This window comes from Macaca thibetana, chromosome 17, assembly GCF_024542745.1.
Source record: "Macaca thibetana thibetana isolate TM-01 chromosome 17, ASM2454274v1, whole genome shotgun sequence".
In the NCBI taxonomy this organism is placed as follows: domain Eukaryota; kingdom Metazoa; phylum Chordata; class Mammalia; order Primates; family Cercopithecidae; genus Macaca; species Macaca thibetana.
In genome coordinates this window covers 75696184-75718713 of record NC_065594.1, presented here as the reverse complement: position 1 = coordinate 75718713, position 22530 = coordinate 75696184, and the positions used below count along the sequence as shown (strand labels likewise).

Below are 22530 nucleotides of genomic sequence, written 5' to 3'. Positions count from 1 at the left end.
TTAATGGGCTTCCTTTATAACTTGATGAAGTTTTTACTGCTCCCGTTGTCTTCTGTCTCAGCAAATGGCAATCCATTCTTTATACTGCTCAAGCCAAAGGTACTGGTGGCTTTGTCTTTCTTTGATGCCTCTCTTTACTTACAGCTCATGCCCAGTATGTCAGCAGATCCTATCAGCTGTACCTTCAGATACATAGTGTGTCAGATTCTTATCAACCTTCTGTAATTTTTGCTTTTTAACTTTAATTTCCCAAGAAACTCTATAGTAGTACTCAGTAGTTTAAACTGATTGTATATTGATGGAACCTTAGAGATTTTCTTATTTTAATTTTTTTTTTGCAGTTGAATAAATTAAGATACACACCCTACACACACACATAATTATGTGATCTATACAGATCCTACTATTAGTAAATATGGAGTTGGAGCCCTGAGAACTGAGATGCCTTTTCCATGTTTTTCTACTGTGCCTACAAAGCACACTAGTCTGCTATGTTCTTTTACTTAGTGGTAATGTAATTAGATCCTTTGTCAAAACATTTTACCTAATTCTTTTGACAACTCTTACGAGTCGTCAGAATGTCTTTCAACAATTTTTACTTAAATTTCTGATTGAGCTGTTTGTATTAAGTAATTATTACATACTAAGTTGTGATATGTCATTTTACTTGATCCTGTGTGTATTAAACTTCCAGTACTTAGTAGGACTCTGCTTTTTATAAAATGTATTTTGTTTGCCCTAGTGACACAACATTGTCCTTATGTTTCCAGGAGCATGGTCTTTCATTAACAAAATTTACTTAAACTTTTAGTGCAATAATCCCAAAACAAAAGAACCCAAACTAAAAGCTGCTGCCAGAATTGTCCCAGAATGGGTGGAGTATGATGCTGAGATAAGACAACTGTTAGATCATCTTGAAAACAAGAAGCAAGATACAAGTAAGTCATCAACCTGTTGTGATGTCTGAACCATGTGTTGCATTAATGAGATTAGAATAGACTACAGACTAATTTCCTAATGAATTTATCAAATGATTAAGAATGTCTTTAAGAAAGTCTGTGGCATAATTTAAAGGTGTATTTTTGTGTAGACTAAGCTTACAAGTTTAAAACATAGATAATCTGTTTCCCCATGGATACAGCTTCAGCTAATATCGCTAATATCTCTATATAGATAGGTAGTGTAACATTAGTCTCCTGACACAAGATAGAGGTGAAAAATAAAAGTAAAAGGAGTGTTTGTCTTTAAGGTTGCACTGAATTTCCTAAATGTGAAAATTTGAGCAAGTCCTAAAAATTAATAAAAGCCTTGCATAGCCTACTAAAAATATCACTTCCTGTCTCTGAAATTAATCTCATATATAACACAGGTTTCCCCACATGTTCATGGTTCCAGTATCCTTAGTCATGGGTGGAGAATGACTTGGATTAGATTTGCTTCAATTCCTTTTATGAAAAAAACTGTGGTTACTTTGGCATTTCATTGCCGTACATAAGTGTTCAATAAATGTGCTGAATTTATTTTTTAAAGCTGATATAAACTTCTTGATTGTCCTGTAATTCTCTTTCCCTATCAGTGCTGCCTGTGACTCCCTATTCTTTACTCTTTCTTTAAAAACCCCCCGAACTCCTATTGTGTTCGGGTCAGTGTGTTAGAGACTTTCACTACATTATTGGCTAATACTCTCAATAATTCTTTGCAGTGGTTCAGAATACAGTTCTCATTTTCCTCAGCTTTACTGTTTAGGGAAGCCGAAATGATTATATATAAACTTTCTCATGTAAATGTGAAATTGTTTCATCTTGACTTTTAAAACAAAAGTTTTCCTTTAAAAACAAAGTTTTATTGGTGTGTTCAAAAATTTCATTATTTAAAACACACCGACGTATATATAATAATTTAGTATAAAGATACTATTTCTATTCAGAAGGAAAAAATTATTCTGTAAGTGGTATGATACAATTCTTTTTAAAGGGGGAGAAATTGAATGACAAAGGGAGGAGGGAGAGAAGGAAAGAAAACAGAAAGAAGGAAGAAAGGAAAATTACCTCAACAGAAAACGTTTTTTCTTATATATAACTGTTTCTTTTATCAAATTGGGAAAGAGTTAATGGTTAATATTAATGAGCATTGGTGAGAATGTTGGAAAGTTAGCATTTTTATATAAGTATATATAGTAGCTGTATAAGTTAAGGAAATTTTATATGTATAAAAATTTAAAATGTATATACCCTTTGACCCAGCAATTCACTTTAGCAAACTTAAGAAAAATGATGTCTTTATTGGTATGTTTATTATAGCATTATTTTTAACAATGAAATAGAAATAATCTGTCCATCAATAGACAATTGGTTACATAAACATTGATACAAACAATGAAATATAGTGTAGCCTTTCAATACAAACAAGGTAAATGTATTTGTCCTGACAGCATATTTTTAAGTTAAAAAATAGGTTATAGAGCAATATTTATAATATAATTGAACTCGTTTCCATTAAAGAAAAATCATAAGTTTGTATGTATGTGTTTGTGTATAGATATGTACATAAATAAGGGAGAGAAGTTTTACAGAAGAGTTTTTTTAAATTATTATTATACTTTAAGTTCTAGGGTACGTGTGCACAATGTGCAGATTTGTTACATATGTATAAATGTGCCATGTTAGTGTGCTGCACCCATTAACTCGTCATTTACATTGGGTATATCTCCTAATGTTATCCCACCCCCTACCCCCACCCCACAACAGGCCCCGATGTGTGGTGTTCCCCATCTGTGTCCAAGTGTTCTCATTGTTCACTTCCCACCTGTGAGTGAGAACATGTGGTGGTTGGTTTTCTATCTTTACGATAGTTTGCTGAGAATGATGGTTTCCAGCTTCATCCATGTCCCTACAAAGGACATGAACTCATCCTTTTTTATGACTGCATAGTATTCCATGGTGTATATGTGCCACATTTTCTTAATCCAGTCTATCATTGGTGGACATTTGGGTTGGTTCCAAGTCTTCGTTATTGTGAATAGTGCCGCAATAAACATACATGTGCATGTGTCTTTATAGCAGCATGATTTGTAATCCTTTGGGTATATACCCAGTAATGGGATGACTGAGTCAAATAGTATTTCTAGTTCTAGATGCTTGAGGAATCACCACACTGCCTTCCACAATGGTTGAACTAATTTACAGTCCCACCAACAGTGTAAAAGTGTTCCTATTTCTCCACATGCTCTCCAGCACCTGTTGTTCCTGACTTTTTGATGATCGCCATTTTAACTGGTGTGAGATGGTATCTCATTGTGGTTTTGATTTGCATTTCTCTGATGGCCAGTGATGATGAGCATTTTTTCATGTGTCTGTTGGCTGCATAAATGTCTGTTTTTGAAAAGTATCTGTTCATATCCTTTGCCCACTTTTTGATGGGGTTCTTTGATTTTTTCTTGTAAATTTGTTTAAGTTCTTTGTAGATTCTGGATATTAGCCCTTTGTCAGATGGGTAGATTGCAAAAATTTTCTCCCATTCTGTAGATTGCCTGTTCATGCTGATGGTAGTTTCTTTTGCTGTGCAGAAGCTCTTTAGTTTAATTAGATCTCATTTCTCAATTTTTGCTTTTGTTGCTGTTGCTTTTGGTGTTTTAGACATGAGGTCCTTGCCCATGCTTGTGTCCTGAATGGTATTGCCTAGGTTTTCCTCTACAGTTTTTATGGTTTTAGGTCTGACATTTAAGTCTTTAATCCATCTTGAATTAATTTTTGTATAAGGTGTGAGGAAGGGATCCAGTTTCAGCTTTCTACATATGGCTAGCCAGTTTTCCCAGCACCATTTATTAAATAGGGAATCCTTTCCCCATTTCTTGTTTTTGTCAGGTTTGTCAAAGATCAGATGGTTGTAGATGTGTGGTATTATTTCTGAGGGCTCTGTTCTGTTCCATTGGTCTGTATCTCTGTATTGGTACCAGTACCATGTTGTTTTGGTTACTGTAGCCTTGTAGTATAGTTTGAAGTCAGGTAGCATGATGCCTCTAGCTTTGTTCTTTTTGCGTAGGATTGTCTTGGCAATGAAGGCTCCTTTTTGGTTCCACATCAACTTTAAAGTAGTTTTTTCCAATTCTGTGAAGAAAGTCATTGGTAGCTTGATGGGGATGGCACCGAATCTATAAATTACCTTGGGCAGTATGGCCATTTTCACAATATTGATTCTTCCTATCCATGAGCATGGAATATTCTTCCATTTGTTTGTGTCCTCTTTTATTTCGTTGAGCAGTGGCTTGTAATTTTCCTTGAAGAGGTCCTTCACATCCCTTGTAAGTTGCTTTCCTAGGTATTTTATTTTCTTTGAAGCAATTGTGAATGGGAGTTCACTCATGATTTGGCTCTCTGTCTGTTGGTGTATAGGAATGCATGTGATTTTTGCACGTTGATTTTGTATCCTGAGACTTTGCTGAAGTTGCTTATCTGCTTAAGGAGATTTTGGGCTGAGACAATGGGGTTTTCTGAATATACAATCATGTCATCTGCAAACAGGGACAATTTGACTTCCTCTTTTCCTAATTGAATACACTTTCTTTCTCCTACCTGATTGCCCTGGCCAGAACTTCCAACACTATGTTGAATAGGAGTGGTGAGAGAGGGCATCCCTGTCTTGTGCCAGTTTTCAAAGGGAATGCTTCCAGGTTTTGCTCATTCGGTATGATATTGGCTGTGGGGTGTGATAAATAGCTCTTATTATTTTGAGATACGTCCCATCAATACCTAATTTATTGAGAGTTTTTAGCATGAAGGGCTGTTGAATTTTATCAAAGGCCTTCTCTGCATCTATTGAGATAATCATGTAGTTTTTGTCTTTGGTTCTGTTTATATGATAGATTATGTTTATTGACTTGCATATGTTGAACCAGCCTTGCATCCCAGGGATGAAGCCCATTTGATCATGGTGGATAAGCTTTTTGATGTGCTGCTGGATTCGGTTTGCCAGTATTTTATTGAGGATTTTTGCATCAATGTTCATCAGGAATATTGGTTTAAAATTCTCTTTTTTGTTGTGACTCTGCCAGGCTTTGGTATCTGGATGATGCTGGTCTCATAAAATGAGTTAGGGAGGATTCCCTCTTTTTCTATTGATTGGAATAGTTTCAGAAGGAATGGTTCCAGCTCTTCTTTGTACCTCTGGTAGAATACAGCTGTGAATCTGTCTGATCCTGGACTTTTTTTAGTTGGTAGGCTATTAATTATTGCCTCAATTTCAGAGCCTGTTACTGATCTATTCAGGGATTCAACTTCTTCCTGGTTTAGTGTTGGGAGAGTGTATGTGTCCAGGAATTTATCCATTTCTTCTAGATTTTCTAGTTTATTTGCGTAGAGGTGTTTATAGTATTCTCTGATGGTAGTTTGTATCTCTGTGGGAGCGGTGGTGATACCCCTTTATCATTTTTTATTGCATCTGTTTGATTCTTCTCTCTTTTCTTCTTTATTGGTCTTGCTAGCCATCTAACAATTTTGTTGATCTTTTCAAAAAACCAGCTCCTGAATTCATTGATTTTTTGAAGGGTTTTTTGTGTCTCTATCTCCTTCAGTTCTGCTCTGATCTTATTTCTTGCCTTCTGCTAGCTTTTGAATGTGTTTGCTCTTGCTTCTCTAGTTCTTTTAATTGTGATGTTAGGGTGTCAATTTCAGATCTTTCCTGCTTTCTCTTGTGGGCATTTAGTGCTATAAATTTCCCTCTACACACTGATTTAAATGTGTCCCAGAGATTCTGGTATGTTGTGTCTTTGTTCTCATTGGTTTCAAAGAACATCTTTATTTCTGCCTTCATTTTGTTATGTACCCAGTAGTCATTCAGGAGCAGGTTGTTCAGTTTCCATGTAGTTGAGCAGTTTCGAGTCAGTTTGAGTTCTAATTTGATTGAACTAGTCTGAGAGACAGTTTGTTATAATTTCTGTTCTTTTACATTTGCTGAGGAGTGCCTTACTTCCAACTATGTAGTCAATTTTGGAATAAGTGTGATGTGGTGCTGAGAAGAATGTATATTCTGTTGATTTGGGGTGGAGAGTTCTGTAGATGTCTACTAGGTCTGCTTGGTGCAGAGCTGAGTTCAATACCTGAATATCCTTGTTAACTTTCTGTCTCGTTGGTCTGTCTAATGTTGACAGTGGTGTGTTAAAGTCTCCCATTATTATTGTGTGGGAGTCTAAGTCTCTTTGTAGGACTCTGAGGACTTGCTTTATGAATCTGGGTGCTCCAATATATGTATTGGGTGCATATATATTTAGGATAGTTAGCTCTTCTTGTTGAATTGATCCCTTTATCATTATGTAATGGCCTTCTTGTCTCTTTTGATCTTTGTTGGTTTAAAGTCTATTTTATCAGAGACTAAGATTGCAACCCCTGCATTTTTTTTGTTTTCCATTTGCTTGGTAGATCTTCCTTCATCCCTTTATTTTGAGCCTATGTGTGTCTCTGCACATGAAATGGGTCTCCTGAATACAGCACACTGATGAGTCTTGACTCTATCCAATTTGCCAGTCTGTGTCTTTTAATTGGAGCATTTAGCCCATTTACATTTAAGGTTAATATTTTTATGTGTAAATTTGATCCTGTCATTATGATGTCAACTAGTTATTTTCCTCGTTAGTTGATGCAGTTTCTTCCTAGCATCGATGGTCTTTACAATTTGGCTTATTTTTGCAGTGGCTGGTACTGGTAGTTCCTTTCCATGTTTAGTGCTTCCTTTGGGAGCTCTTGTAAGGCAGGCCTGGTGGTCACAGAATCTCTCAGCATTTGCTTGTCTGTAAAGGATTTTATTTCTTCTTCACTTATGAAGCTTAGTTTGGCTGGATATGAAATTCTGGGTTGAAAATTCTTTCCTTTAAGAATGTTGAATATTGGCCCCCACTCTCTTCTGGCTTGTAGAGTTTCTGCCGAGAGATCTGCAGTTAGTCTGATGGGCTTCCCTTTGTGGGTAACCCAACCTTTCTCTCTGGCTGCCCTTAACATTGTTTCCTTCATTTTGACTTTGGTGAATCTGACAATTATGTGTCTTGGAGTTGCTCTTCTCGAGGAGTATCTTTGTGGCATTCTCAGTATTTCCTGAATTTGAATGTTGACCTGCCTTGCTAGGTTAGGGAAGTTCTCCTGGATAATATCCTGAAGAGTGTTTTCCAACTTGGTTCCATTCTCCCCATCACTTTCAGGTACAGCAATCAGATGTAGATTTGGTCTTTTCATGTAGTCCCATATTTCTTGGAGGCTTTGTTCGTTTGTTTTTACTCTTTTTTCTAAACTTCTCTTCTTGCTTCATTTCATCCATTTGATCTTCAGTCACTGATACCCTTTCTTCCAGTTGATCCAATTGGCTACTGAAGCTTTTTCATTCCTCACGTAGTTCTCGTGCCATGGTTTTCAGCTCCATCATGTCATTTAAAGTCTTCTCTATGCTGTTTAGTTAGCCATTCGTCCAATCTTTTTTCAGGGTTTTTAGCTTTTTTGCAATGGGTTCGAACATACTCCTTTAGCTCGGAGAAATTTATTATTACCAATCTTCTGAAGCCCTCTCTTCTCAACTCATCAAAGTCATTCTTTGTCCAGCTTTTTTCTGTTGCTGGCAAGGATCTGCGTTTCTTGGAGGAGAAGAGGCACTCTGATTTTTAAAATTTTCAGCTTTTCTGCTCTGGTTTCCCCCCATCTTTGTGGTTTTATCTACCTTTGGTCTTTGATGATGGTGACGTACAGATGGGGTTTTGGTGTGGCTGTTCTTTCTGTTTGTTAGTTTTCCTTCTAACAGTCAGGACCCTCAGCTGCAGGTCTGTTGGATTTTGCTGGAGATCCACTCCAGACCCTGTTTGCCTGGGTATCACCAGTGGAGGCTGCAGAACCACAAATATTGCAGAATGGCAAATGTTGCTGCCTGATTGTTCCTCCGGAAGCTTCATCTCAGAGGGGCACCCAGCTGTATAACGTGTCAGTCGGCCCCTGCTGGGAAGTGCCTCCCAGTTAGACTACTCAGGGGTCAGATTCCCACGTGAGGAGGCAGTCTGTTCGTTCTCAGATCTCAATCTCCATGCTGGGAGTACCACTACTCTTCAAAGCTGTCAGACAAGGAGATTTAAGTCTACAGAAGTTTCTGCTGCCTTTTGTTCAGCTTAGCCTTGCCCCCAGAGGTGAAGTCTACAGAGGCAGGCAGGCTTCCTTGAGCTGCAGTGGGCTCCACTCAATTCGAGCTTCCCAGCCACTTTGTTTACCTACTTCAGCCTCAGCAATGGCGGGTGTCCCTCCCCCAGCCTTGCTGCCGCCTTGCAGTTTGATCTCAGACTGCTGTGCTAGCAGTGAGTGAGGCTTTGTGGGCGTGGGACCCTCCGTGCCAAGCGCAGGATGTAATCTCCTGGTGTGCCATTTGCTAAGACCGTTGGAAAAGTGCAGTATTTGGGTGGGAGTGACCTGATTTTCCAGGTGCCATCTGTCACGGCTTCCCTTGGCTAGGAAGGGGAATTCCCTGACCCCTCGTGCTTCCCGGATGAGGCGATGCCTCGCTCTACTTCAGCTCACAGTCCGTGGGCTGCACCCACTGTCCTGCAACCACTGTCCGACAAGCCCCAGTGAGATGAACCCAGTACCTCGTTTGGAAATGCAGAAATCACCCATCTTCTGCATTGCTCATGCTGGGAGCTGTAGACTGGAGCTTTTCCTATTCGGCCATCTTGGAACCTCCCCGAAAAAGACCGATTGTTTTTAACTTAACTTTTAATTACAAATGCAAGACATGTACACTATAAACATTAGAACAGCATGGAAGTATAAGAATAAAATTGGAAGTCCTCTTTTACTTAAACCTAGAGAAGCAACTATTTTTGAGGATTTATAACCATAATAGGTTCATTGCCCAATGCACACAGCATGTCAATATGCTGAGACACTGGGTTGCAGCAGAGAAAGAGGTTTAATCATAGGGCTGTCAGATGAGGAAACAGAAAGAAAACTCAAGTCTGTGTCCCTGAGCAGTTTGTGACGAGTGATTTTTAAGGGTTTTGGAAGGGGTCAGAGTATGGAAAGCATTGATTGGTCAAAGAGTGTTAAGGCGAAGTAGTGGTATAGGGAGATGAAGAAATGATATTCTCATGCCGAATTGGTTACTTTGTGGGGGTCTTCAAACTGGTTGGTGTCAGCTGTTCTGCTGGAACTCAGGATCTGCTTAGGCAATTCTTAAAAACCTTATGATTCTGATGTCAGAAATCCTATCCACAAGAACAGTGGGGATGCAAACGGTCAGTATCTAGTGCTAAGTAACTTTCAGTTACAAAGATGTGGGTCAGAGTGCTGCCTAATAGTTAACCATATTTCTTTCCAGAATTCTTTAACTCTGTAAGGATGGCTTCAGATATTGTATAACTTTTATAACTTACATTTCTCTTATTATGCATTATATTAGTTTGCTAGGGCTGCTATAGCACAGTTCCACAGACTGGCTGGCTTAAACCAGACATTTATTGTCCATAGTTCTGGAAGTCCAAGATGAAGGTGTCTACAGGGTTGATACCTTCTGAGGACTGCGAGGAAAGAATTTAACACAGACCTCTCTCCTTGGTTTGTGAATGACTTTCTTTTCCTTTTATCTCTTCACATTGTCTTCACATTCTCTGTCCTTGTTCAGTTAGGACACCAGTCATTTTGGATTAGGGTCTACCCTTATGACCTCATTTTAACTTGATTACCTCTGTAAAGATCCTGCCTCCAAATAAGGACACATTTTTGAGGTACCAGAAGTTAAAATTCATGTGAATTTTGTGGGGACCAAAATTCACATATTTTTGAAACATGAATTCAACCCATAACATGGGTGGAATGAAGAATCTTGTCATATATTTAAAGGCCATTAGTATTTCTTCACCTGTTCTTGTCATTTGCCCATTTTTTTCTGGAGGATTGTTGCCTGATGCTGGAAGAAATTTATTTCTATTCCACACATGTGTATTGCCATCTTTATCATATACTAAATTCCAATATTATGATGTCTTGTTTAACCCTTTTTATTCCCTTACATTGGTCTCTGTCTATACATGTGCCAATTACACACCACGTTAGTTATTAAGGACTTATATTATGTTTTAATCACGTAAGGCTAGCCTTTGCTTATTGCTCTTCTTTTTTGTTGTTTTTCTGTGTATTCTTGTTTTTGTTTTTTTCCATACAAGCCTTAGAATAAACTTACTTAGTTTCAGAAAATTTTCTGTGTTTTTCTTTGGGGGCTGTGTGGGATGGTCAGAAAAAGGATTACATTAATTAGTTGACTTGAGAGAATTGACATCTTCATGAAAACTATTCTGTCTCAGAATACGTTGTCTTTCTATATGTTTAAGTTTAGTTTTCCTCAAGAATCATAATATTTTAATCATATAGCTTATATATATGTATAGTTTAAGCTTTTCTTTGCTACTATTATAAATGGAATTTTTCTCTTGAAGAATATCTTCTTACTGGTGGTTGCTTGTACATAAAAAGACTACTTTCTGTACATGGATTTTTATTTCCCATGATCATACTGAATTTTTATATTGGTTGTAGTAGTGTTTCAGCTTATTCTCTTGGGTTTTTCCAGGAATACCTATATCTTATCTCCAAATAAAGATGGTTTTCCCTTTTCCTTTCTAATCATTGTACATCACACTTTTTTTTTTTGGTCTGTTTACTTACTTTGACTTATACATCTAATACAGTGTTAAATAATAAAGTGGTAGTAGTAGGCCTTTTTCTTTACTGTGGTTGACCAACCTTCTATGTTTCCCCATTAAGATAATAGTGTTGGACTGAAGAAGAATATTCTTATCATCTTGAGGAAATAACCATTGGTTCCTATTTTAATATTTTTATCAAAGATAGATTGAATTGGTTGCATTTTATCAACTTATTCAACAGAAATAGAGGTGACCCATAATTTTTCAACTTATAGATTGTAAACTATAACATATTTGTAGTTTATGTTTTATAAGTTATAATCTATAACTTTATATGTTTTAAACTATATTAATGCATTTCCTAATATCAAATCCTTTTTTCTAATATTGAAACATCCTTGTATTCCTAGAATAAACTCCACTTGGCACCACAGGTTGGCTGGACACAGAAAAGCAATAGCAATCACTGTAGTCTGGTTCTCAAAGACTCCTACTCCCAGGGTAAGGGGAAGAGCACCACATCAAGGGAACACCCTATAGGACAAAAGAATTCAGACGACAGGCCTTGAGTCCCAGATCTTTCTGCTGGTGGGAGTTTCTTTCAGCAGAGACATAATTGCAGTGCTAGGCTCAGCAGGAAAAGTCTGCAGCTCTACCCCAACAGTCAGGCAGACTTGGTGCTCTTGGAGGGTCTTGGAGAAGTGGTCTTTTTCCCACCTTGTCCACCACTGCAGACACAGCTGGGGCTTCTCCCACAGGAGCTCAGTGTGGCTGAACCTGTAGACAGCCTTCCCGGAACACTTCAGGGTGACTGCATTGCCGCAGGAGAGGTACCCCCACAGGTTCAGGCTTACACAAGAGGCAGAGTCACAGTTTCTCTCTCCTTAGAACACAACATGCCTACAGATAAAAATATCTGAATAGCTGGACCACTGGGACAAGAGTGAGTCTGGGAGTTGGATAGCTTTCCTGCTTGGCCTGGCAGGGAAGCTGAGGTGGCTCTCTCTCTTCCCCTTGTTAAGACCTCACTGCATCTAACTGAGAGCTCCCTCAGCTACCTTCATCAAGGCTAGGACCTCTGTCCACCATTGGATATTACATTTACCACCTGCTTTACCTACAACAGGTTCCTACCCAGGGATACCACTCCTATCCTGAAGCCTGAACCATCAACTCAGTAAATGAAATATTGGGGAAAAATTAAATTAAAAAGTGCATACCACAGGGAAATGAGATAAGCTTCAAGAGACCTCTGCCATTGCAATTCCATGGGAGATAGCAAACTTGCCCACACACTGAGTACATGATGACTACTACAGCCATATGAGGAAACCATCATACAAAGACTGTCCACAACTGAGGAATTCATAGAGTCTTCACTCCCAAAAGTACAGATAACCAAATTAAGCTATAATAAACATTAAACTCACATTCTTGAGGGGGAAAGAAGAAATTAAAAACACAGTCAAATAAAAAATAAATTCAAGAACAATTAGAGGAAATAGTATACCCAAATGAGAAGGAACCAGAAAAGTAATTCTGGTAATATGACAAAACAAGGTTCTGTAACACCCCCAGAAAGATCATACGGTCTCTCCAGCAGTGGATCCAAACCAAGATGTAATCTTTGAAATACCAGATAAAGAATTTAGAAGATTATTAAGCTACTCAAGGAGATACCACAGAAAGATGAAAACCAACATAAATTTTTTAAAATTCAGGATATGAATGAAAAATTTTCTAGAGAGATGTAAAGAAAAATCAATCCGAACTTCTGGAAATGAAAGACACACTTAGGGAACTATAAAATGCCATGGAAAGTTTCAACAATAGACTACAACACGTAGACAAAAGAATTTTAGAGCTCAAAGATCAGGCTTTTGATTAACCCAATCAGACAAACATATAAAGGAATCAAAAGAAATGAAGAAGGTCTTTAAGAAATATGGGATTATGTAAAACAGCCAAACCTAAGAATAATTGGTGTTCCTGAGGAAGAAGAGAAGGCTAGACATTTGGAAAACTTATTTGGGGGAATAATTGAGGAAAACATCCCTGGCCTTGCTAGAGATTTCAGTATCCAAATACAAGAAGCTCAAAGAACTCCTTGGAAATTTCATTACGAAAAGATCATCACTGAAGCACACAGTTGTCAGGTATCTAAAATCAACACGAAGGAAAGAATTCTAAGAGCTGCGAGACAAAAGCATCAAATAATCTATAAGAGAAAACCTATCTGACTAACAGCACACTTCTCAGCAGAAACCTTATAAGCTAGAAGGGAATTGGGGTCCTATCTTTAGCTTCCTTAAACAGAATAACTGTTAGTCAAGAATTTTGTATCCAGCAAAATGAATAAATCCAGCAAAACTAAAACCTTTCATAAATGAAAGAGAAATGAAGTCATTTTCAGACAAACACATGCTCAGGGAATTTGCTACTACTGAACCAGCACTATAGGAAATGCTAAAAGAAGTTATAAATCCCGAAACAAAATTTCAACATGCACTAAAATAGGACTTCTTGAAAGCAAAAACAAAAACAAAAAAAACTCATAGGGCCTGTAAAACTATAACACAACAACAGTTTATCTAGGCAACAACTGATACTGATGAATAGAACAGTACCCCACATCTCAATATTAACGTTGAATGTAAATGGCCTAAATGCTCCAATTAAAAGATATAGAATGGCAGAATGAATTTAAAAATCACAATAGAAATATCTGCTTTCTTCAGGAGACTTACCTAACACATAAGAATTCATATAAACTCAAGATAAAGGGATGGAAAAGATATGCTACACAAATGAAAACCAAAGCAAGCAGGAGTAGCTATTCTTATATCAGATAAAACAGACTTTAAGGCATCAGCAGTGAAAAAAGACAAGGTCATTATATAATGATAAAAGGATCAATCCAACAAGAAGATACTATAATACTAAATCTATATGCACCTAACACTGGCGCTCTCATATTTATAAAACAGTTACTACTAGACCCAAGAAATAAAATAGCAACACAATAATAGTGGTAGACTTAAAAGTACTCCACTGACAGCACTAAACAGATCGAGACAGAAAGCCAACAAACAGTGGACTTAAGATGTACCCTAAAACAAATGGACTATAACAGAAATTTACAGAACATTCTGCCCAACAACTGCAGAATATACATTCTTCTTAGCACATGGAACATTCTCCAACATAGGCCACAAAACAAGTCTCAATAAATTTAAGAAAGTCGAGATCATATCAAGTATCTTCTCAGACAACAGTGGAATAAAATTAGAAATCAGCTCCCAAAGGAACTGTCAACACTATACAAATGCATGGAAATTAAATAATCTGCTCCTGAATGAATTGGGGATTAACAATAAAATCAAGATGGAAATCAAAAGATTCTTTGAAATGAATGGTAATAGTGACAGAGGTTATCAGAACCTCTGGAATACAACAAAAGCAGTGCTAAGAGGAAAAGTCATAGCATCAAATGCCTACATCAGAAAGCCTGAAAGAGCACAAATAGACAACCTAATGCCACACCTCAAGGAACTAGAGAAACAGGAACCAACTAAACCCGAAGTCATTGAAAGAAAATAAATAACAAAGATCAGAGCAGAACTAAATGAAATTGAAACTAACAAAAAAGAAAAATGAAACAAAAAGCTGGTTCTTTGAAAAGTTAAACAAAATTGATAGACTATTAATGAGATTAACCAAAAAGAGAGAAAATCCAAATAAGCTCAATTTGAAATGAAACCAGAGACTCACAACCAATACTGCAGAAATACAAAAGATCATTCAAGACCGCTATGAACACCTTTACATGCACAAACTATTAGCATAGTACTGGAAGTCCTAGCCAGAGCAATTAGGCAAGCAAAAGAAATAAAGGACATACAAAGTGGAAAAGAGGAAGTCAAACTAATGCTGTTCACCAGTGATATGACCATCTACCTAGAAAACCCTAAAGACATATCCAAAAAAATCCTAGTTCTGATAAACTAATTCAGTAAAGTCTCAGGCTACAAAGTCACTGCACACAAATCAGTGGCACTGCTATACACAAAGGATGACCAAGCTAAGAAGCAAATCAAGAAGTCAATCCCTTTTATAACAGCTGCAAAGAAAATACCTGGGCATATACCTAACCAAGGAGGTAAAAGATCCCTACAAGGAAAACCGCTGAAAGAAATCATCATAGATGACACAAATGAAAACACATCCCGTGGAAATAATCAATATTGTGAAAATGACTATACTGCCCAATGCAATCTACAGATTCAATGCAATTCACACCCAAATACCATATCATTTTTCACAGAACTAGGAAAAACAATCCTAAAATTCATATGGAACCAAAAAAAGAGCCTGAATAGCTAAAGCAATCCTAAACAAAAAGAACAAATCTGGAAGCATCACATCACCAAACTTCAAATTCTATGACAAGGCTATAGTTATTAAAACAGCATGATGCTGGTATAAAAATAGGCATGTAGACCAGTGGAACAGAAGAGAGACCACAGAAATGGAGCCAAGTACTTACAGCCAACTGGTTCTTTGACAAAGCATAAAAAAACAAACTGGGGCAAGGTCACCCTATTCAATAAATGGTGCTGGGAAAACTTGCAGGCCACATAAAGAAGAATGAAACCACATCCCCATTTCTCACCTTATACAAAAATTAGCTCAAGATGGATCAAGATGTTTATGGTTTATCTGTAACCATAAACATTTCTAGACAATAACACTGGAAAAACTCTTCTGGACATTGATAGACAAAGAATTCATGACCAAGACTCCAAAAGCAAATGCAACCAAAATAAATAAATGGGACCTAATTATAAAACTTCTGCATGGCAAAAGAAATAATCATCAGACTAAACCTACAACCCACAGAATGGGAGAAAATATTTGTGACTATGCATCTGACAAAGGACTAGTATCCAGAATCTACAAAAAACTCAAATTAGCAAGAAAAAAAAAAATCCCATCAAAAGTGGGCAAAGGACATAAATAGAAATTTGTCAAAAGATGATGTTCAAGTGGCCAAGAAACATGAAAAAATGCCCATTATTACTATTCAGCAGGAAAATACAAGTTAAAACCACAATGAGATACCACCTTACTCCTGTTAGAATGGCCATAAAGAAAAAGTCAGAAATGAGTAGATGTTGGCATGGATATGGTGAAAAGGGAACACTTTTACACTGCTGGTGGGACTGTATATTAGCGCAACCTCTATGGAAAACAGTATGGAGACTCTTTAAAGAACTAAAAGTAGATCTACCATTCAATACAGAAATCCCACTACTGGGTATCTCCCCACTGGAAAAGAAGTCATTATATGAGAAAGACACATGCATACACGTTTATAGCAACACATTTCACAATTGCAAAGAACCAACTGAAATGCCTTAACCAATGAGTAGATAAAGAAAACATGGTGTATATATATCCCCTGGACTAAAGGAATGAAAATAATAATAAGGAACAAAATAGTGTATTTTATAGCAACTGGGTGGCCATTATTCTAAGTGAAGTCACTTCAGAATGGAAACTCAAATACCATATGTTCTCACTTACAAGTGAGGACTAAACTATGAGGACACAAACACGTACAGTGATACAATGGACTTTGGGGGCTTGAGGGGCAGGGAGGGAAAAGGGAATGAGGGATAAAAGACTACATATTGGATGCAATGTACACTGCTCAGGTGATGGGTACACTAAAATCTGAGAATTCACCACTATGGAATTCATCCAAGTAACCGAAAACCACTTGTACCCCAAAAGCTATTGAAATAAAAATTTTAAAAAAGAATAAACCTCACTTGGTCATGACCTATTATTCTTATATGTGCTGGTAGTCTTTTCTCTAATGTCTAAGTATTTTTGCATCAATATTCATAGATGAAAACTGTAGTGCTCTTTTGTGCAGTTTTTTCAGGTTTTAATACTTATTTTTCTTTTGTTGCCGAAGTTACCACCACTTCATGAAAATAATTAGGAGCTTTGTATTCCTTTTTTGTGCTCTGGAACAGTTTACATAGCAGTGGAACCTGGGGCTTTTTAGGGGAGTAGACAGCTTTCTTTGCTTCTGTGGAAATTTGGCTGTTCAGTCTTTATATAGCTTCTGGAGTCAGTTTTGGCAAATTATGTTTTCCAAGAAAAAGATTTATATTGGATATATTCTATAGTGTTGTAAAAAGTATTCTCTTTAAAAAAAAAAAGTCTTTGTTTCTTGTTTATTTTATTTTATTTTTTGAGACAGTTTCACTCTGACACACAGGCTGGAGTGCAGTGGTGCAGTCTCAGCTCAAACTCTGCCTCCCAGGTTCAAGTGATTCTTGTGCCTCAGCCTTCTGACTAGCTGAGATTATAAGTGTGTGCCATCATGCCTGGCTAATTTTTGTATTTTTAGTAGAGATGAGGTTTTGCCATGTTGGTCAAGCTGATCTTGGGCTCCTGGCCTCAAGTGATCTGCCCACCTTGGCCTCCCAAAGTGCTCGGATTACAGGCATGGGCCACCACATCTGGCCTATTTCATTTCTTATTTTGTACATTCATGCTTTCTCTTATTTTTCTCCTGTTTTTCTACATTATGTTAGCTCGGTTGTAGTTGATTCTACCCTTTGACCTAAGAGTTGTATTATGAAGACTGATTGTTTCCTATGTGAAAGAGCCTTTATGTTTTCTGATTTTGTTATTTCTAGTGTTACTGTATTGAGATCAAATAATATTGTCTGTATTATTTCTTCCTTTTACAATCTATTGTTGTTTTCTTTGTGGCCTAATATCAGTTTTTATGAATGTTTCATGAGTTCTTAGAGAAGATGCATTCTTTTTACCAAAGTATAGATATATACATACATATATAAGTATATATTATTACATACACACATGCACATGTATAAATGTATATGTGTGTGTGTATATATACAAGATCTATTTTATTCATTATGCTTTTAGAGCTTCCATAAGCTTACTTATTTTGGTGGTGAGCAGAGACTAAAACAAAGATAGACATAAGGATAACAATGGTATATAAATAAATGTTAGGCGACAGTCTAATAATGCAGGAATAATACAACAACAAAAAATAGAAAGGGGAGAAAAAGTAGACAGAATAAACTTGCTTACTCTCTATTTGTAATGACTAGCAGTCAAGTGATGTTGAAAGTTGACAAATGTAATAGAAGCTTGAACATATTCAATAGTATAATAAAGGGAAACAACAAGAAAGGTAATATATTATCAATATTTAAAAACTTTTTAGCTCATCTTGGAATCTTAAGTTGTAATTTTCATCTACTTTGTGTGATTTTGGGGTAAGTTTTCCTTAACTGTATGAATGTTAGCCTATTTTTTATTTCTCATAGCATTTTGAATGAATTTTTGGGTGAAGGAGTTTCCTAGACTTGGAGCACAGGAGGATCCTAGGGAAGGGTATGGTAATATATAATGGGTCATGGTTGTTTCAACTTTGTAGTTCAGTGCTTTCTCTACTACTGCTATAGGAAAGGCCTAGAGGTAACTCTTCCATGTGTCCGCAGCTCTGGCTCTCAGGTCCTAGCCTGACTGAAGAAGGCTTCTTCCTGCAGGTCTCTGTTTCACAAATCCCTCCTCTTGCCATCCCAGGTGATGCCACTGTAGCTGGTATTTTGTGAGATCTTCCCCTCTGAACCCATAGCCTGAGCCTTGATTAGCTTTCTCTCTCTGCCTCCCCAGTAATCAATCCTGCCTTGTTCAAGCTACATCACACTCACAGGCACTCCCTCTCAGGAGCAGGCTCTTGCTCTTCTGGAAGGTCTAGCACCTTCTGAGCACCTGTCAGACCACCTTTCGCGTAGCGTGTTTCTCTTCCACAGTACCTTTGCAACTTCCCATGCAGTTCTGCTGTACGACTCTGTTTTCGGCAGTACTTAATCACAATTTTGAGTTTGCAGGTTTTCTCTGTTTCTTATTTTTGCTGAAATGTTGTTTGTAGATTTTGTTCTGTTTTGTTTTCTTCTCGTTGTTATATATTAACAATAAGAAAGAGGGACAATTCACAAATAAGCTGCCGCCTTGTTGTTCTGGAAACAGATGTCAATGCAAAGCTTTTCTTTTCTTTTGAGACAGGGTCTCACACTGCCTCCCAGGCTTGCATGTAGTGCACAGTCATGGCTCATTGTACCCTCAATCTCCTGGGCTCAAGCAATTTTCCAGCCTCAGCCTCCTGAGTAGCTGGGACTACAAGCATGCACCATTGCTCCCAGCTAATTTATTATTGTTGTTTTTAGTAGAGAGGAGGTCTCACTGCGTTGCCCAGGGCTGTTCTCGAACTCCCTGGCTCAAGCCATCCTCCCGCCTTGGCCTCCCAAAGTGTTGGGGTAATAGGCATGAGTGTCTGGCCAGGGTATTTTTGGTGCTATGCATTTTTCTCCCAGGTTCTGATTCTGATAAATACTGGACTTTTATTATAATTTTTGTAATATAGTTTGGGTTTTTTATTTGGTTCAAAAAGAAGTTGTTGTTTTCATTTTAATTTCCTATAGTAATGGGTTTTCTCCTAATTTTGGTATCAATTTGTAGTTTAATTTCATGATGGGCAATGAATGTCATCTGTATTATTGCTCCCTCTTGGAATTTGAGTTGTTCATCATGGCTTTTTTCTTTAATGAAGCTTCTAATGTTATAATCTTTGTTGAATTTGTTTTGCATGTCTTCATTCAGCCTTTTATTGTCAACATTTGTAGGTTTTAGGTATATATTTTTTATATTTACATTGTGGTTTTTTTCCTTCCAATATTTTAATTTTGTTTTTTAGAGACAGGCTCTCACTCTGTTGCCCAAGCTGGAGTGCAGTGGCAGTCATAGCTCACTCCAGCCCCAAACTCCTGGGCTCAAGCAGTCCTGCCACCCCAGCCTCCCATGTATCTGGGACTACAGGCGTGTGCCACCATGCCCAGCTAATTTTCTTTCTTCTGTAGGGACGGGGTCTCACTGTGTTGTCCAGGCTGGTCTCCAACTCCTGGCCTGGAGCAATCTGCCCACCTCAGCCCCGCAAAGTGCTGGGATTACAGGCATGAGGCACTGCACGTGGTCTTTCCTTTTAATCTGAGTATAAATTTTTCTAACTTTTGAGTTGTTACCCTTATACTTACTGATTATACCAGAATGTTTATGATCTTATGTTACACTTTGATTTTTTGTTTGTTTTTATTAATCTTTAATGAGGTATAAGATTCACCAATTTTAAGCATACAGTTTAGTGACTTTTTTTTTTTTCCTTTTAAAGACAGAGTCTTGCTTTGTCATCCAGACTGGAATGCAGTGGTGTGATCTCAGCTCACTGCAACCTCCACCTCCCAGGGTCAAGCGATTCTTGTGTCTCAGCTTCTCAAAGCAGCTGGAATTACAAGCGTGTGCGAACATGCCTGGATAATTTTTGTACTTTTAGTAGAGAGGGGGTTTTGCCATGTTGGCCAGGCTGGTCTCGAACTCCTGACCTCAAGTGATCTGCTTGCCTCGGTTTCCCAAAGTGCTAGGATTACAGGCATGAGCCACTGTGCCCAGCCCAGTTTAGTGACTTTTTAATAATATATACAGTCATGTAATCACCATCACAATCAAGATGTAGAACATTTTCCTCAGCCCATGCAGCTCTGCAATTCACCTTTGTGGCAGAACCTTCCTTTCCACACCCAACTCTTGCAATCACTAACCTACTTTCTGTTGTAACAGTTATGCCTTTCCTCCGGTGCCATACATTGAATAAGTACATACTCTTTTGTTTGAATTCACAAAATTGAAACCAAAGACTTACCATGTTGAATGTATCAGTAGATTATTCCTTTTTATTCTTGAATGCTATTCCATTGTATAGATACACTATTTGGTGCCTGTCCTTTCTATTTGATGACCATTTGGGTTATTTCCAGTTTGGGGCTATTACTAGTCTTAGTCTGGACCATATATTTTCATTTCTCTTCTGTAAATACCTAGTAGTATGGGGGTGTTGGGTCATATGGAAAGCTTGTATTTAACCTGAGAGACTGAGAAGCTGTTTTACAAAGTGATTGTAACATTCTAACAAACAACATATGAGAGTTCCAATTGCTGTACTTCCTCACTAACATTTGATATCATCTCTCTCTTAATTTAATGGATGCGTAGTGATATATTGTTGTAGTTTCTATTTACATTTCCCTACAGACTAATTATAATATTAGTTCGTTCTTACACTGCCGTTAAGAAATACCTGAGACTGGGTGATTTATAAAGAAAAGAGGTTTAATTGGCTCGTGTGGTTCCGCAGACTGTGCAAGAAGCATGGCAGCATCTGCTTCTGGGAAAGCCTCAAGGAGCTTTTATTCATGGTGAAAGGCAAAGTAGGAGCAGGTGTATTACGTGGGAGGAACAGGACCAAGAGAGAGAAGCGGGAGGTGTCATACACTTTTAAACAACCAGGTCTCATACTAACTCACCCACTATCACAAGAACAGCACTGAGGGGATGGTGCTAACCCATTCATGAGGACTCTGCCCCCGTGGTCCAGTTACCTCCTACCAGGGAATTACACCCTCCCACCTCCAACACTGGGGATGAGATTTGGTGAGGACATAGATCCAAACCATATCATTGTGCTTATTGGCCATCTGTGTAAGTTTTTTGTTTTTTGGTTTTTTTTGCAAAGTGCCTATTAGATTTTTGCCCTTTTTTAGGTTTTGGGTTTTGAATTTCTTTGGAAAACAGAAAGGCCTACTGAGATTTTGATTGCAACTCTTGTTAAATCAGTTTGGTGAAGATTAATGTGTTGATTATATTAAGCTTCCAATTCATGAATATGTTATGTTTCTTGATTTATTTTGGTCTTTAATTACTCCTAGCAGAGTTTTAGTTTGCAGTGTACATATTTTACTAAGAATTTATAACTGAATGCTAATATAAATGGTATTTTTAAATTTCTAGTTTGTTGCTAATACATAGAAATACAATTTATTCTTGTATATGGACCTTATGTCCTGTGGCTTTGCTATACTCACTTATTAGTTCTAGTAGAGATCTTAGGAATTTTTTGCTAATGGGTCCTGTTATAGTTGTAGAGTTCACAGGATTTTCTTCACAATGGATCATATCTCCAGCAAATAAAAATAGTTTTACTTTTTCCTTTCCAGTCTTTATAGTAAGGTGTTTTATTTATTTTTTTTATTGTGCTGGACTGGCAAGTACCTCTGGGTTGAGAACAGATACCCTTCCTTGCCTGTTTTTCATCTTAGTGAGAAGGCATTTAGTTTTAGACCATTATGTATGATGTTAACTTTGGGTCTTCATAGTTGTCCTTTATCAGGCTGAAAAGGTTTCCTTTTATTCCTAGTTTACTGGGAGTTTTAATCATAAACTGATACTTGAGTATTTAAAATGCTTTTTCTGTATCTGTTGAGATGATCATGTGGCTTTTCTCTTGTCGTTAATGTATAAATTATCCTGATTGACATTACAGTGTTTAATCAACCTTGTATTTCTGAGATAAAGTCTGCTTGGCTATGATGGAGGATCCTTTTTATATATTGCTGGTTTCAATTTCCTGAAATTTTCTTAAAAGATTTTTGCATCTGTGTTCATGGAGGATATTGGTCTATAATTTTCTTAATGCCTTTATCTGGTGTTAATGTCAAAGTAATACTTGTTTAATAGAATGAGTTGAAGTCAAAGGAGATTGCCTCAGATGAGACTTTGGACTTTGGAGTTTTGAGTTAATGCTGGAATGAGTTAAGACTTTAGAAGACTGTTGGGAAGGCATGATTGTATTTTACAATGTGAGAAGGACATGAGATCTGAGGCAAATCCCCTCCACCTATGAGCCTGTAAAGTAAAAAAACTAG

At 37.4% G+C, this 22530-nt stretch overlaps 1 protein-coding gene across 4 annotated transcripts in view; it reads left to right on the top strand.

Annotated features, from left to right (window-relative positions):
- UGGT2 (UDP-glucose glycoprotein glucosyltransferase 2) overlaps positions 1–22530 on the top strand; it is a 248017-nt gene that overhangs the window by 210101 nt on the left and 15386 nt on the right. For all 4 annotated transcript variants that reach the window (XR_007720872.1, XM_050766710.1, XM_050766712.1 and 1 more), the window contains one exon: positions 812–938. Coding sequence is in view for 3 of the 4 variants with exons in the window: in XM_050766710.1 (XP_050622667.1) it covers positions 812–938 (127 nt within the window). In the remaining variant the exon portion in view is untranslated. The remainder of the gene's footprint in view (positions 1–811; positions 939–22530) is intronic.